We start from the raw sequence: 17,458 nt of genomic DNA on the forward strand, positions 1-17,458 counted from the left end.
AAACCCCCTGCTTGCACCCTATAGATGGAGTTACGCATGAGGTAGAAAAGAGCATGCTTGATTAGCTGAGGGGGACTCATTTCAGACAATATTACAATAACATCCGACAATCACAAGCTTCTGCTGTTTGCAGAAGCATCGCTTCTTGGCAGAAGCAACTTTCCAGAAATTCCCCAATGTCCAGGGAAACATCCCTGTACATGTGAAGCAGGAAAGGCTTGATTCTTATTTGGCTATTTCCAGTCAAATCACCCTTCCTCAAATATACGTAAAATACCTTTCTGTATCACTCCAAAGAGACATGGAAAAGGTTAGACTGCCCTATGCAAGGCAGACAGAAACACACTGAGTAATCATCTTTTCTGTCTCTCTGGGATTGACATGAATAGTATCCAATAGGATTGAACTGCCTGTAATGCATCTTGCAGTGATTTCACTGTACAGTAAGCCTATACAAGCTTCTACTTGAGCAGAGCGCTTAGGAGTACTCCCTCTCACATGCTCACTGCATTTATTCCTTTTTTTTTTTTTAAAGAAACACTCACAATTCCTTAAGTTTTGTGAAGAAACAGTATTTGTTTTTGTCTTACGAAGAATCAACACCTTTGCCCCTACTCTATTAACTCACCACATCAAAGGTGCAAGTCAGCTAAGTTACATCTGCTACCCAAATGTTCAAAAGCTCATGCTAAACCTGTCCTCAACTATATGGCAGCTCTGTATGCACTGCCTGTGCCAGGATGCTCACAAATCCGCAGCCAACCTGCCGTTTTCATGGCAGTTGTAATGTTTTCTTTTTAGCCTCACAACCTGTGACACATAACAAGCTGATAAAGTCCATCTGTAATACGCTTCCTCCAATTCTCCAGCCCACTAAAAGATGTAATGTGGTCACCCTAAACCTACCCAGCTGTTGCACCTTTTCTTACTGGTATCTTGGGAAATGAGAGACATAAAGGCTAGACAGGGTTCCTGACAGTCAAATCACTTATTAACTTCACAGTGCTTTGTGATCTGAATTGGACAGCAATAAACATCCCCAGGTTGTCAGGTTCTCATACATGTGACACAAACATTCATCTTCCCCTGCTACTAAGGTTAGGGAAACATCATGATCTGCCAATTCACATACAAATGATGAAAAAAAAAAAAATTCTGCAGCAGGGGAAGGACAGAAGAGACTGGGTTGTGCAACCCCAACCTACCTGATCAACTTGGGGAACGCATTTAATTATTTTCAAGGCATCTGTAACACCTAAAATCTTTGTAGCAGGACATAGCTACAGACCTGTCTACCCTGGAAATTACTATAAGCTTTTGTTCCAAATTCTCCAAGGCAAGAACATTGTTCAATGAACAAAAGCAATCCAGAGTTTTTGATGCCCAAAGAGCTACTTGTACTTACTTCTGCATTAGAAAAAAAGAAAAGCAGCTCTCATTAAGGGGTTAGCTGACCTATAAGTTAGTAGGAACATCTACTCGAGGAAAAACAGCTTTACCTCTAAGGGCAGGTTTCTTTTGCAATTTCTTCACCACCTGTTTCATGATCTGCTTTCATTGCTTGATGCTGGTTTAGTAAGCCCTAAACTTGCTCTTGAGCATACTGGTTAGTAAATACCAACAGCAGCAATGTTTACTTACTGGCAATGCTTACTTGCTGCATCAACCCCCTTTTCCTCAAATGCCCAGGTGAATTACATTTCTGCAAGCCAATCACCCCCTACTAGAACCACCAAGACTGCCAGAGGATCATTCAGCATGAGTCTGCAAGCAGGAGCAGCAGGGAGACAGAAGAGCTGCAAGAAAAACTGACTATGGAGCAAAGTAGGGGAACTGGTATCCCAGAGCACGCTACAGTAGTAATCTATGAGGCAGTGAACAGAAAGCATGCAGGTGCTCTGTTCAGCTCTTCACATCTTTCACTGATAGAGCCACATACTGGCAGGGCACATCACCCAGTGAAAATGCAAGAGAACTCTTGAGGAAAGAGCTGCATTAGTTATTTGTCATCAACTGTTTGCTGGTAAACTTCCTATTACAAAGCAAGCCCTTAATAACACAGCTATCTTCCCTGTAACCCAACCTTTAATAACTCATTTTTATATGATACAGTACAACTAAAAATCCCACAAGACAATCCACCATAGCTGACTCTGTACTTAAAAATGTCAGCATACTTACCAAAGTGTTTCTGTTCAGTCTTCCATGAACTAAAAGCCCAGGTCTGACAGGAAAGAGCGTGCATTACATACAGGCCTACCCATTTTTTAAAAATATACACAGTCTGTACATGAGACACAGCTGGCCTTTAACAGAGACCGGACATTGTAAAAACAAAGTTACAAGTAGTATGTTTAATTCTACACTTAATTCTCTGCTAAGAACGCAGAAGGGAAGTGAGATGAAGGCAGATTCCACCATCTGATTTGCAGTCTAATGAATTACTGAAATGCATTTGGAAGGATTTCTTTGGGGAAAAAAAAAAAAAAAATCTTCATTTCTGTGAGGGTCAGAGAGATGGGCGAAACCATTATGATCGGCTCACATACAAATTCACCCACCCATTTCCACTAACGCTTTCACAACTGGGTAATGCAGTGGTCATGGAACTCAAGCTCTTGCTCTTCTGGGCAGAGAGGGTTGGACTTGACATGAAAATACTATGCAGCTAACAGTGGATTCAACTAATCCAACAGCACATATTTTATGATGCAATTTCTGTTTCTACGCCCCTAGACACAGAAACTCTAAACCTTAATCCATGGTTGAGTAAAAACACAAATACCATAGACCAAAGTGCTATACAGTTATGTCAACTATGACATTTTAGACTTGTTTCAAAGAAATGGCTTATATATGAGCTGATTTATACATACAAACAAGTCCACTGTGCCCAGAAGTTTCCTAACATTCTTTATTAAAAACAAAAGAGCCAAAGATTGCCCTGATGCTCTTCATTGTTATAAAGCACACTCTGAAGTGAACTATGTATGAGCAAAGAACTCCAACTGATGCAGAGTTTAAAACTAGGTTTACAATTTCCTATTTTATTGGCATGGATGTATTTCTAAACTTAAAAACCCTTCTGGCAAGTTATCTCAATTTCTTATGACAAAATTTCTCACAACACACAAATATTTACAACATATACATATTTTTTCAGTTTTTTTACAACTGGTTCTTAAAAGACAAACAATTTATAGGTTACCACAGAACAAAAGCTGTGACTTAGTTGTTTTTAATTTCATAAAACTATCATAAGTTAAAGTGAATAGATTTTCTTTAAATTCCTTGTAGCATTTTACAAGTGCAACAGAAAATATGAAGAACCAATTTAGGATAGCTGCAGTTCATTGGATAAATGTTGCCTGTTGTAATCACATTATTTCACAGCAAATTCTTGAAAAAATAAGCACCAATCATTCTTGCAAAGAACAATTTTATCTAAAAGTATTGAAAAGTGTTAAATACAAGGTGTTTAATTTACATAACAAGCAATAAATACACCATATCCAAACTTTTATTCTGCATACTGCTACCCTTGTACATATAATGTACTAAAAAGTCAGCAAATTGTCAACACCTTTTCATTTTTTTTTTCCTCTTTTTTAAAAGAAATCAATTTGACTTCCAACCAACGGTTTGCTACTATAACAAAGGCCACAAACAGTACATCTGGGACAGCATACAGTGTTAAAACTGACAAATTCCAAGGGGGAAAAGAACATATAGCAAATAAATCAAAAAGCTGTAGATCATTGCTGGTGATAATAACATATACTAGAAAACCTTAATATGCTGCTACTATGATTTTTTAAATTGTTTAGTCAAATATCGTAAGAGCAAACTAATGCTCTTACTGATCAAAAATAATTACGTAGCCACACTGTATTCTCATTGTCCTGCATGGAAAGATTTGATGCAATTTCATAACTTTGCTTGAGCCTTTATTTTACAACAGAGCATTACCTCTAACTCAGAATTGCACATAAGAAGGCTATTAAAAAGTACAATAAAAATCTGCACAAATCAGACTTAAGAAGAGTCAGTATGCTGTACACTTTCTACAATATTACGTTGATAGGTGAATAAACAATAAAGAAGTGCTGCCACTAAGTTTTTCAGAAAGTTCTTCAGTTGAGGAATAATCAAATGGAATTTTTGTTGGGGTTTTTTTTTGTGTGTGTGGTTTTTTTTTATTTTTTTTTTATTTTTTTTTTTTTAAAAATTACATCCAGGTCAGTTTAAGACCTATAAGCTTATGCATTGAGCCTTAAAGACTGATCTTCTCTCCTCCTGGAAGAAATATCAATATCTATTGAATCCTTGCCAACAATAAGCCTTAATCTCTTTGCTGGAGGAAGAGGAATAAAGTCATCAAATTCATCATCATAGTCATCTTCCTCTTCATCGTCCTCTTCTGATGAAGATTCATCTGCTGTTTCCTCTTCATAGTGACCATAATCATCTACTTCCATTCTTGACTCCAAAAGGGAGAGAGTTTCACTACAACACATACCATTTTCATGAAGGTCCTCAGGGTACGCCCCTCTGTTTTCTTCCTCTCGTTTTAGCTGTATTTTTAATTTTGTTGAACTATTGCCTGATCCTGAGTTAAACCCATTATTTAGCTTTGCTACATATAAATTATTATCTTTTTCATGGTCTTTACTTAATTTGATACTTATTTTTGAAGAATTCATTCCATCGCTTTCTTGGTCATTTGCCTTGCTACTGCTATCATGGCGTCTACGAAGAGTCAGTTTTGGGATCCCAGAGCTATTTTCAAGGATAAGTTGTGCATCATACCTTGTGATTCGTCTTTTCTTTTTACTTTTTGCAGTTCTAAAGCTGTCTTTTGCTTTAAAATTGTCAGATGTTACAACAGAGCAGCCACCAGATCCAGGGATACAGTCTTTATAGCTAACAGGTGTGTCCACCACATTATTCCTCTCTCCAAGTTCTGAATGAGAACTAATCAAATCTGGTACTTCATCTCTCACAGGTGTATTGTGCGTAGTATCAGTTTCTTCTATTTTTGCAGATGGTTTCACAAGTTTTCCTTGTCGAGATTTCTTTTTTGACATGCCTGCATCATTTTTCTGGCACCTAATCTCCCCTTTATGTGATGGTCCATGAGCCACGTCATTTTCATTTATCACATGAGACTGCTGCTCTAAAATGTCCGATTGCGTTCCGGTCAAATTATTCTTATAGCTATCCAACATATTTGGTTCAAGCTTTATGTCAGAGGTCTCCTTCAAATTCATCCTTGTTCTCATTGACCTCCTTGTTATGTATGTGCAGGGTGGTATATCACCATGCTCATGAGCACCTTTCACAGAATTCAGTTTATGTTCTCTTGCTGCATGCCTTGTTAAGCATCCACTAGAGACTGCAACTTTGACTGGTCCCTCCAATTCTTTATCCTTTTTAATGGGCAAGTTCTTATACAAAACTACTTTAGGCTCTTTGAGAACTAAATTTCCCATTTCGAGCTTTCTAGAAGCATTCTTTTGCTCTGGCCTTTTGCACTGATTTCTTAACTTTATCTTTGAAAGTAAAGGCTTCGCAGGCTTTTTCAGTCTCTTTGGTACCCTGGAATTATTTATATGAGTTAGTTTAGATGAGGTAGAATTTGATGATGCTGGAATTCTTGATATAGACTGTCTTGTTAATGTTCTATTTTTGCTGTTCTTTTTTACGCCAATTGAAGATTTTCTGTTAGCTGCAAAAGAAAGAAGTGGTTTTGTTATGACACTGCTTTATCCTGAGTTTCCCACTCCCAAATACTGTAGTTATTTCATTTATTTTAATCACTTCAAAAAAAAAAAAAATCTGTGAAACAGGCCAGACAAGATGCAGTAAGGAGTGAGACTGCTTAACTTGCAACTCAGACATGAAAGGAATTGTCAAACAAGTCAAAAGTACACCTAAATTCCAGGTACACTTCCCTCACTGCCCCCAATACACAAAGTTTGGTTTTTACTGAATTTCTTCTTCTACCAATTTTAAAAAAAATCCATCCCACATTATCCACAGTTTTTACTGAGTATTATTCCAGCAAAATCTGAGGATCAGCATGCTGTAGTATTAACCCCAGAACTTCTTCCTACAGGGGGAGGAAAAAACCCCAAAAATCTTAACTACTGTAATGGTTTCAGTTTCAGGTATCCAGTTGTCTGTCACCTACTGTGGTAAGCAAAGGAGTTTTGTCTGCCCAAGCAAAGCTGCAACTCTAAAGCTTTGTAATTAGAGATCATAAAAGGGTTTTGGGAAGTGTTTTTTTTTTTCTTTCTTTTTTTTTTTTTAAAGTATCACAGCAGCAAACAGGAGCCAGATGGAACCATAATATTTTATGTGGCTCCAAACCTGTTTGCTAGTTATGTCAAAGTTTAAGTTATTTATATTTTGCCTATACTGAGGGTGGCAGGGGTAGGGAAGGAGGGAAAGTAAATAAATGATACTCACTACTCCATGAAGATAAGTCTCTCAGGAGCATCACAAACAAAAATCCCTTCCAATTTCTTCTGAGATTACTAACTGTGCACTTTCACTTCAGAATAGGTACCTGAACTATCAGTCCTGGATGTGGAAAGGGAATAGCTGCCCAATTTAAAGGATCTCTAAAGGAAATTACTATTTGTTTAATAATCTCTACTAAGAGTATTTATTTAAAAACTGTTTTCCTACAGAATGTACATAACTCAAACTATATAAGTTTTCTTTCCTAAATCATACTATTGCATGTGATATTTACTGCATTTTTGAAATACGTAACGTTATTGATAGAACTTTAACTGACATGTTTAGAAATATGACACCATTTGCTTTTGATATAAATAAAAGAAAACAAGAACAAACCACCTATTGTTCTTGAAACACTTAAGGAAAACAGTGAATTTGCTATTTAAATTGCCTTCAGATTCCTGAATAAATTATAGTTCTGAAGACCAGTATCTGAGATGCATCTCAATACTAAGAGAGGAATTCCATCACAATGAAAGTTGTTCAAGTTTTTATGAAACCTTTAATCCTGCACTCCAAGCTTTTCCCCTTACTTACTTGCATTAGCTTTTTCCTGAGTGGTATCTGCATCAGTGTTAGAGCTGACAGACTGGCTGTCCGAATTTTTGCTGCTGTCACCCAACTTTTTAAGTCTGTTTAATCGTTTATCTGTTTCTCTCAGTCCATATTTACTATTAATCACAGGAGTAGGTGCTGGCAATCCCACTCTTGATTTAAAAGCACCAGTTCCGCGTCTACAAAGAAAAAGAGGACACAATGTATTAATAACTCTTAATATAAACTTAGAACTTTGTTTCATATACAATAGTTTGAATCCCCGGTATATTTGGATAAACAATACCAATAACCACTGAATTTATTAGCATTTTGTGGGCTGTTTTAGTAAGATATCTATATACTTAACTCATTTTAGTAAGATGTGCAGAAAAACCTTCTGTTTAATTCTTGCAAGAAGAAAAACTGCAAAAGTAGGTTTCCCTTGCTTTATGTCTATTTTAGTATCATTTCATAGTCAAATTATACAGGTGAAAATGAAATATGGTATTTCAAAATACTACTTATATTAGCTTAGATAACAATTTAAATTTTTCCTAATCACATCAGGCTAGTAAAAAAGTGCCAGCTTCAGCTACACTGCTTGTTACTGCATCAGCAAGAGTTGAAGTACAGAAAATAGAATAAAATTATCACATAGTCTGTGTTCCTTAGTAACTGAAAGACTCCAGTATGTATTATCCATGAAAATGAAACAGCTGAGCAAATGTAGAACTTTTTTTTTCTTTTAAAGTAATCACAGAAAAGGATGAAGATTAAGAATTCCTGTACTTGCACTTCAACCACTACTACTAGGATTCCTTTGATACTCTTTAATAAGCCAGTACACTTGCACTTCGCAGAATTACTGAAGACAACTTCAGTTTGGATTCCAGTGTGTTGTACTGGAAGAAAAAATCTACAAAACTTAACCAAAAGTGCACCAAAAAGATCAGACAGGATCTCAAACTCCACAAGGTTAATTATTATGCAGACACAATACTTGTTCTCTAATTAACTGGTATTTGTTTGATATGGAACATTCTTTCAGTATTATTTTGAATTCTGCAAATTACAGGCAGCTTAAGATACTAAACTGAACTTAGCACAAGCAACAGCCACTTCAGATCAGAAAGTAATGGTGCTATAAACAACTGTCTTCTGACATATTGTCTTTGGTGCCCAGTTGTCTCAGTTAGCCAGCATGAACAGCAGGCTCACCTAAAATGAGTACATGCACATATGTAAAGATATGCAAATTTTCTTGGTGATGATTTTTGGAGGCTTGAAAAAAAATTGTACAGTGCCAACCTTCCCACAGCTCCCAAACGTACCCCACAGATTCTTAGAAGTCTAGCATTTTAACATTACAAATTAACACCCTTTACAGCATAGTCAAAATTGGGTCACTTAAAGATGATTTTTTTTGTGGTGTACAAAGCAACAGTTGCCTCATCAGTGTTGGTAAGGACTCATTTTTCCATGCTCAACTCCCCTAAATTCAAATATCTCATATTTGATTGCTGTAACACAGCCTTGCGACTGAAAAGCAGATTCCTAAAGTTAAAATTATGCAAACTTTAGCTTTAAAATATAACATTTTAATGTACTTAAAAATAAGAAGATGACAAATTAGTGAAAATGTTCGGACACATAAAATTGGTTTGCCCTGAAAGAGAAAGTATGTCTGTATCACATTAAAATCAACAATCAAAGGAACTTGAGCAAAAAGAAACATATCACTCCAAGTAACAAGGAAGAACAATCATGGCGCCCATTTATTGAATACTAAACAGCTCCCAGGACTGAAGTACATTTTTGCTAGCAGCTCTCTAGATTAAATCTGAGACTGTACCCTTCACTTGGAATGATCTACCAACATTGTATGAGCTTGGAGGGCCACACCAGAAGGTTTTCCCTTGAATTGCAAGAACTGTTAGTGACCTAACTAGCTAATAAAAATGAAGGTAGGATTATTAAACTATTTATATCTAGGTGCACTAAGCTATTTCTCAATATGATTAATATTTTGTCCTTTATATGTTTTTTTCTTTCTACAGTTAGGTCAAACAGTAACAGAACTGTTAGAGGTTCTGTGTAGTTCCTCTTGGAACTAGGTGAAGCTCTCCCAAATGATATTGAGCCTCCAAGCTCACAGTAAACAGAAGTTTCAACATGGCAAAAACCAACTATGAAATTCTTTCAACTGATTTTGTGAGGCAACTAGATTGGGACAGCACAGGTGAAAAACAAATATAACAACAACTTTGCCGCTATTGTGTGATGGACAGATACAGGCAAGTACTGTCCAAACCAGTAGATCTTTACGAATACAAAAACCCCCAAGTTCTAATACCATAGGGTGAAAACTACTTTGCCTATTCCCAGCAGAAGAGAACTTCAGGCCAACATAGAAAACATTAATGAAATTTGTTTCTTCTAGTACAAAAAAGAGCAAAAGTTGGGGGTCAGTTGCTAATGGTCTCGTAGAAGCTACAACTGCTTTTCCTTCCAATTCTACTTTATTCAGTACAAATATTTTTAAGAATCTCCATTTCTTTTTTGTTATTCTCATATGCAGGAGTTCTCAAGAAACATGCCCATTCAGTAAATAAATAAATAAAAAAAATCATTACAACAAATAGCCAGGAAGCAATTATAATGTATCAAAAAATCTGAGTACTCATAATCAAGGACTTTGTTTCACAAGATATATCATAGATATGCCCAATTCAATTTGAAACTTATTTACATCAGTGCATACCTTTCACAGGTGTAACATTCGCAGTATTCATTATTTTCTCCAAAAAACCCATCTCCATAGTAACAAGAGATTTCTTCTCCAGGTTCAATATCTCTTAGGGCTTTCACACATGCTGTATCTCTGCCCGTTGATACAAACTGGGGAAGGAGACAACAGGAAGGGAGGGAAGGTTAATCATGAAGGTTCAACAGTATCTGAATAAGAAAAAAAGTGAAAGAGTCGGGGAGGAAAAGGTACAGGGACAAAGGGAAAAAGTGTGCGGTGCTTTATTTATTTACTTTTAATTTCTTGCTTACCTTACAGTTAGGTCTGCAATCTGAAAAAGGTCCAAAAGATAAAGTCAATTAACTGTTGATAAGACCTGAAACATGAATAGTTGTAGATATCTAAAGTAAGGATTCACTCTGACTTCAATAACGGTAGAATCTCAACTAAATACTGGGAGTTATGTTAGTATTGCACAAAGCTATACATCAGAAGATACCTATTCTGATATAGTTTGGTTTCTGAGCTCTTCCCTATGCTATCACAAATGTTCAGTTTCCCTCCTCTTTAAGGTAATAGGATTTATGTTAAATCCTACCTGCTTTTTCTTCAGCATACAAATGCAACAGAATAGTTAAGCTTCTGTGCAAAAGGTTAAAGAAGGCATAAGAAATTTCACCTAAGAAATACATTACTGTTGACTAAGTTCACAAAGAATTCAAGCTAACCCACAATATGCTCCACTAATTTAGCTGCCAGTTCCAAAGTCTCTGTGAAGGAAGAAGGCATCACTTCCTAGAGCCTTCTGTGAGTTTCCCAGTTCACAGCCAATCAGCTCTGGTCTGGGAAAATCCCAACAGGATTTTGTCCTACAGTAATCCAGTATGCCAGATTCAGACATTTTCTCTAAGGTCCTGTGTTATTCAGCTCACATATAACAACACTTCTGAGTAAAATTGCTTATGTCCTTTAACATGCTTCCTATACTTACTACTTACCATGATTGATAAATGCAGCAGGACCAAGCCACAGTTGTGCACAGTTTTTCCGTGTGGAATACATGACACTGAAGTCATTTTCCCCATGTCTCAGCAGCATGTTTTCTTCCATTTCTGATAGTTCAGCAATACAGCCCACAAGTAATTCTATTTTATCATTTCGTTTCCTTTAGTGTAAGAAGAGTAGCAGAAATAAGAATACACATGCCAAAATTACAAAGTAATTTCACAAAAAGAAGTTGTCGATAACAGGAAGTGTTTTGTAAACCATTTCTCAACCCCTGTAAACCTCATGTTTTAATTCGGTTAGAGACAGGGTGTTAGGCTAAATAGACTTTTTATCAGACATGAAATAAATGTTTTTATGCTACTATACGGAATCAAGTACATGAATTCTGACAGACATTACTACCATTGTTTCTACAATTTCCTGAGACTGCAAGCAAGAAATTGCAAGAGTTGATTACTTCAGCTTCTACAGTTATTAAAACCAAAAGCAAGATTTTTTTTCATTTGTGCACACTCCCTCCCCATCAGCACTTAAGACATTTTGACTTCCTCCAGCTGCTCTTATTTGCATTTCCTATACTGTTGCCTTTGGCCAGGAAAATGCAGCCTAGTGAAGATGCTTAGAACTCCATGGTTTCTTAAAAAAGGCCCAGTATTGACTCAAAAAAAGGCCAGAATTCACGCAAGATGTTTTCCTCTGCACGAGCAGTTCTTCTGCATCAAGCTAGTCCTTGAACTAGACCATTGGGGGGGGGGACAGGACAGACACGACAGGACATGACCAACAAAAACCAACAAAACCATGACGCCTTAACGTGCAGATGCCAATCTGCCATCATAAATATAGCAGATGAGAGGCACTGAATACTCAGCCTAGGAAGAAGAGCACAATTTCCATTATCTTTCAAGGGCATTGTTTCCACTGCTCTTTAGAGTGGCCATTCCAAATTTTGGCCAAATTACTCCGACATAGATGAACAAGGAGATACTAAACATACATGAAGGACACGAACTAGAAGCCAAGCCTTTTAATTGCAAAATTCTTGTTTTATAGAGAGTGCTGAGAACTCTATCAGTTTTGAGTCTCAATAGTTTTCCAGATATTGGCAGGGTTAAGAAGCAGCCCTCCTGTCTTGCTCTCTCTCAGGTCACTCAAGATTTTGAGCATGAAAAGTTAATTCATTTTCAACACACCTAAATACAAAGCTTCCACCCCAAAGAATCAGCCAAGGGGAGAATTCAAACAAAAAAAAAAAACCAACCCAAAAAATACTGATTATATCATGACTGTGGAACTTCCAGCTACAGTTATGAAGAGCTAGAAACCAGCCTCAACCTTCTTAAAGCTTACTTGCCCACACGTTGAGGCTGTAGCCCCACAGTAAGAGCATGCTTACTTGGTACACTGCCAGCATAACGTCTAGCCACTCAACCCTAGCCCGCATATAATGGCATATAATCATCTCAGATGTGCTGTTATGAGTACGTACTGCCACAAAGCAAAACAAATACAAATTATGGGGTGAAGGGGAGGGAGAAGGAAGGAGAAAATTTATTTTAAAATCTGAATTAACCCAGGGATGTGCTGGGGTGCCACAGACATGCTTATAATGAAACTCATATGTGCCAAAATGAGATGGGGAAATACACTGGGGTTCCAACTTTGTGTTTCCAGGAGACATCTTGCACAATCAAAATATGCAAATAACACCCCTCAGTTTCACAAAGGTGAAAAACTCATTTGCCCCACAATTATTTGTTGTATAACAAATCCAGCATAATGTGAGTCTTGACATGGTTGTGCTTCTCACAGGAGGCCAACAACTCATGATTGGAGGAAAATAATTATCTGACTGAAAACAAGATTAAAAAAAACTTGTTTACTGAAAACTGTATGGCTACATCCAAATATACAAAAGGATGTCTTACAGATGCACGTATTGTGTGCTAAGTACTTAGCAAAAACAGACACCACATTTAATTTGTACGTAAAGAGACAAGACTTTGTATTTCACTGGTTACAGTTTTAATTCTAAATCATACCTTTTTAGCATCTTTCAAAATAATTGACAGAAATAGAATGCAACAATAAACTATATTTATTACCATTCTTTCGTTGCAACAATTTTGGCTCCATTTTGCTCAGAAGAATACCGATTACAAGGCAGTATCTCAAACCCACTGTCAGTTGCAAACATTCGTAAATAAATAAATACCTGCAATGAAAGAAAACAGTACTTTTCTGTCACAAACAAAACAAAAGCAGTGAGGAACTTTATATAAAAATAATGAAAGTCAGTGAACTGCACAAAAAACCACACAAAAAATAGATATTGCAATGGGATGCTGAAATGCATTTCTGATTATAAATTTTAGCTATACACATTATGTTAATCTTATTTCTTCAGAGTGACTTGCAGGAATCCTCACATAGATAATGTGACTATCCAAAGAGTTTAAAAAGATTAAAAGATGCCTCAAATGGTACAAAATTGACCCAAGCAATGAAAATGGATAACAACTTCTTAAAGTCACTGAGTAGTTGCATTCAAGAATTCTTCTCAGATCCTTAAGAACCACTGAGACCTAACAATCTACAGGATCCAATTTTATTCTTTCCAGTTCTGAAAAAGATATTACTTCCATGACAAATCTAGATACCAAATTCCAGGATTGCTGGATCAATTATTTTTAGTTAAAGTGTGGTTGTATTACTCAAAAAACACTTTGGGAAAACAGAATTTGCTGCCTACTTTTTTCTACACTACTATATTTGATGCACTTTAAAGTCGGCCAAATTCCTTTTGCTTGTATCTAAACACAACGCGCTCATTCCTGATGCAGTTTTTTTTTTTTTTTTAAGTAAAAAAAATACTATGATTTCCTTGCAACGTTGAGAGTCAACAATGTTTATGCTATATACAAAATGGATTTGGGGTGTAGGAAGCGGAGGAAGAGGAATAACACTCCCACATAAAGCCCCTATATGCCAAAAAAATGAGGTATTTTAAGGTAGCAAGGCTTCTCCCTTTTCCTTTACCTTCCTTTGTCACACAATTTGATTTACTACAGCTGTTAAGTCAGGAAAAAAAAAAAACCCAAACCCAAAACAAACAAACAAAAAAGGGGGGGTGGGAAAAAAACCTTCCAAAGAATGAAAGTAGTCCTTGAAACTCTTGTCTCCCAGAAGGAGGTCTTCTCTCTTCTGCTTATGACTTAAGCCAACAGCAAAAGAGGCAAATGTGTTTTCCTTTCTACATGTCTATTAAATAAAAGGCAATAGTAAGTTAACTCAAAAAAAAGGGGGGGAGGGGAAGCTAGCTGTGTTTTAAAAAAAACAAAGGAAGTTTCTGTTAAAAAGTTATCAAATAACATAGAGCAGAGGATTACTTTCCTTTACTACTGCTACATTCCTAAGAAATTTTTACGTTTTCTTAGCCTTTCAACCATCTGAAAAAACACATTAATTACAAATACACCTACATGTTCCTTGAACAACCTTTCCTGCATTTTGTTCTTGTTAAGAAAATAGTGCCGGGCCCAGTCACCTGACGTCAAAGACTTGAAGGCTTTTTCTAAGTGCTCATCTTTCTTAAAACGTTCAATCACCTCTTTTAGTTCTTCTTGCCTTCCTTTAATAGGTCGAAATCTGAAATAAAAAATGAAGTTATTCCAGTCATTGTTATTCATTCTCAGTTCTTCCTCACAGTTACTCACAGCACAGAGTTCTTTTGCTAGGCATATAAATATTTAACTCCTAGCATAAAGAAACAGACCATTATGTACTCAAATCACAGGCCCTCATTTCCTGAGGTAATGGCAGAGGTAAGGTAAAGCCAAGCATACTACTTGGAACATTAAAACCCTCCATTCTGCTGAGAAGCACAATTTATTTATAAAACAAATCTCTGGTAAGATTAACCAACACAGAATAATATTTTACAGTTTTCAATGCCTATCATTTTAGAACAAAGCAGCTAAAGGATTAGTATAATAAAAGTATTACTGTTCTTACTTTCCTCATAAATTTATTATCATTAAAAGCGCATGTGCAAAAAAATCCAGCAAATAAACTGTATGCTCTAAGTTTCCTAGTTAACACTGGTATCAAGGGATCTATGCACAGTTCTGGCTTTTATAGCAGGGTTAGGGGCGGGGTGTGTGTGATTTTAAATTTAAGCCCTCTACAACCTCACATACTACACTAATTTTTTAAAATATGGAGCAAACAATTAGACAGCGCAACAGAGAAGACTGAGTAAGAAATCTCAAAACAGAAAAAGTGCACAACTATCTTGAAGAGTGATTTCAAATCAACTTCTACCCAACCTAAAGCTTTATTATATTGACAAATCCACTATATGGGTTTATATAGATTGCAAACTTAACATTTGCATTCATATAAAACACACCTCTTAATGACTACACAAGAAGCATCTACAAATAGTAATACACAGCATAGATACTACATCTGTGGAAGGCTGAAGTTCCACAGGTTAGCATGATCATAAGAATTTGTCCCAAAAATATTGGCTACAGGAAACAGGTAGCTGAAAATCATGGGCAGATAAAATATGAAAATAAACCCCTGTACATTAGCAGAGAATTCTCTCTTCTTCCCAAAGCTTGAGATTTAAGAAAAACTGTCCTTCATATCTTCAACACAAAAAAACTGGTTACAGAAAAAAACCTATATGATTGTAAGAAGCAGGAGCTCCATTTTTGAGCTGCAAAACCATCAAGAGAAAGCAGAACTTAGATATTATGTTGAATCTCTATAAATTGCCTTTGACTGAGCACATACCCATATGTGCTCTGCTTTGGGGCGGAGGTGGGGTGTGTGTACTTTCAAATGTATGACACACCCCAGGGGACTCTTCACAAAGATAAAAATTGTCTAGGGCCATGAGAAACAGTTTTCTGAAGCTCCTTTTACAACTCACGCCTTTTGCTTACACAGCATATGACAACTGTTAAACAAGCTAACAGCTTTTGATTAAATCCGTAAGGCTAAGTCCCATTACTTGTTGCTTGAAGTGTGTTACCATGCTGATTTTATTTTCCTCTTACTTACCAAATGAAGTCTGTATTTGATGACAAAAGTAAACAAGGGGAAATAAATTCTTGAAGCTGACGGAAGGAAACCTCATCAACTACCTCGCTGATACCCTGTTTTTTAAATTACCATATCACTTGGCCTATCCTCATCTTGGAATGCTGAGTGTTGCAAGTAACTTCTTTTCAGATGTCCAAATAAGATTTGCTTCTTCTATGCAACTTGTATGAAGGAAACAAAATACCTTAAGCGTTGCACATTCCAATTTTATTTCACCTTGTAAAATAGTAGGAGTTTAATTAGAAATAACTAATAATGATGAGGATTCAATTCCCTTCATTAGAAGTAAAATACTGTATTTATGCTCCTGATACAATAAAGAAAGACCTCCTAACAGCAGTGTCACTTCCAGCAGCAGTGCAGGTTATCAGCGTTCCATGCTACTGCTTTTACACATCTTCTCCGCATTCTCCATCTGAAAAACTTCCTTGTAACATAATGACTAAGCAATCTTTTAGATCTTCTTGAATATGGCAAAAATTATCAGCATAAACCTGTGAGCTTCCACAGAAGAAGATACAGTCAGTAGTTCTGAGAAGACATTAGATAAGTTTTCTTCTGGATTGGATAACATCTAACAAGATAGCAAGAGTCAGTCAAGAAACAGATGCCCACTTAAAATTGTAGTACGTACCATGCCAAGAAGTTCCAAATCAAGTTCTTTAATAAAGAATATACTTATCCCATCTCCCCAAAAAGTTAACTGCCTAACAAGCTGCTGAGACCTTATCATGGAAGAAAACTCCCTTCAAGACTACAGATGACCTGATTGTTATTATTTTTGTTCTGTAGCACAGCAAAGTCTCCCTTGACTTGCCAGTCAGATAGAAGAAAAGTATCTCCCAGTTCTCCCAAAACCAGAAAGACTTCTCCCAGATTTGATAGTCATAAGTCACAGAGCTTCCTCAGACATTAAGGGAATTTAAAATTATATAGCCTGAACTGAACCTGACTAGTTTCAGAATAGGACTTGCTCTCATTTTCAGTTTCAATCAGAAACATTTTTCCCAACAAGGGCCCAACTGTACTTACATTATGAGAAGTACAAAGCACACCAATATACGCAAACATGACAGGTTAACATTTTGTTTACATCTTTATCTGCAAACATTACAGGAGGAAAAAGCCACAGGATTTACAGCTAAAATTGGTATTCAGCTATGTCTGTTCTTGCTGCGCTAAATGAATGATTGCCCTCTCCCTTACATTTTATGTTATATGTTGAAATGCACCTTTTTTTAGCTAAGTGACCTGCAGGAGCAAAGACAGGTGGAAAAACCACGACATTCAAAATTGCATTAGTACCTGAGACAGGCAATGTATGTGCTGATAGGCATAATCATACTTGTTTATCATCAAGAAGAAGCTTGGCCTAGGCTAGCTAAAGAAAGCAGTATCTCAACTCAACCACCAGCTGGGGGGAGGGGCGGAAAGCAAGGCAGATGCTAAGGTTAAACAGTGGTTCTCAAGACCTACAGAAAAAGCATTAACACCCTACATTTTCTAGCAATTAGAAGCACATCT

The 17,458-nt window shown here is 36.5% G+C and overlaps 1 protein-coding gene across 4 annotated transcripts in view; it reads right to left on the reverse strand.

Annotated features, from left to right (window-relative positions):
* Window positions 1-2,937: 2,937 nt before the first annotated feature.
* KMT5B (lysine methyltransferase 5B) overlaps window positions 2,938-17,458 on the reverse strand; it is a 31,576-nt gene continuing 17,055 nt past the window's right edge. For 3 of the 4 annotated variants that reach the window (XM_072864887.1, XM_072864888.1, XM_072864889.1), the window contains 7 exons: window positions 14,302-14,467; window positions 12,925-13,034; window positions 10,810-10,976; window positions 10,123-10,142; window positions 9,827-9,963; window positions 7,066-7,262; window positions 2,938-5,728 (listed from right to left, as the gene is read on the reverse strand). In XM_072864887.1, coding sequence (XP_072720988.1) covers window positions 4,260-5,728; window positions 7,066-7,262; window positions 9,827-9,963; window positions 10,123-10,142; window positions 10,810-10,976; window positions 12,925-13,034; window positions 14,302-14,467 — 2,266 coding nt within the window. In that variant the 3' untranslated portion in view covers window positions 2,938-4,259. The remainder of the gene's footprint in view (window positions 5,729-7,065; window positions 7,263-9,826; window positions 9,964-10,122; window positions 10,143-10,809; window positions 10,977-12,924; window positions 13,035-14,301; window positions 14,468-17,458) is intronic. The other variant, XM_072864890.1, reaches the window with a different exon arrangement.

Source organism: Ciconia boyciana, chromosome 6, assembly GCF_034638445.1.
Source record: "Ciconia boyciana chromosome 6, ASM3463844v1, whole genome shotgun sequence".
Classification (NCBI taxonomy): Eukaryota; Metazoa; Chordata; class Aves; order Ciconiiformes; family Ciconiidae; genus Ciconia; species Ciconia boyciana.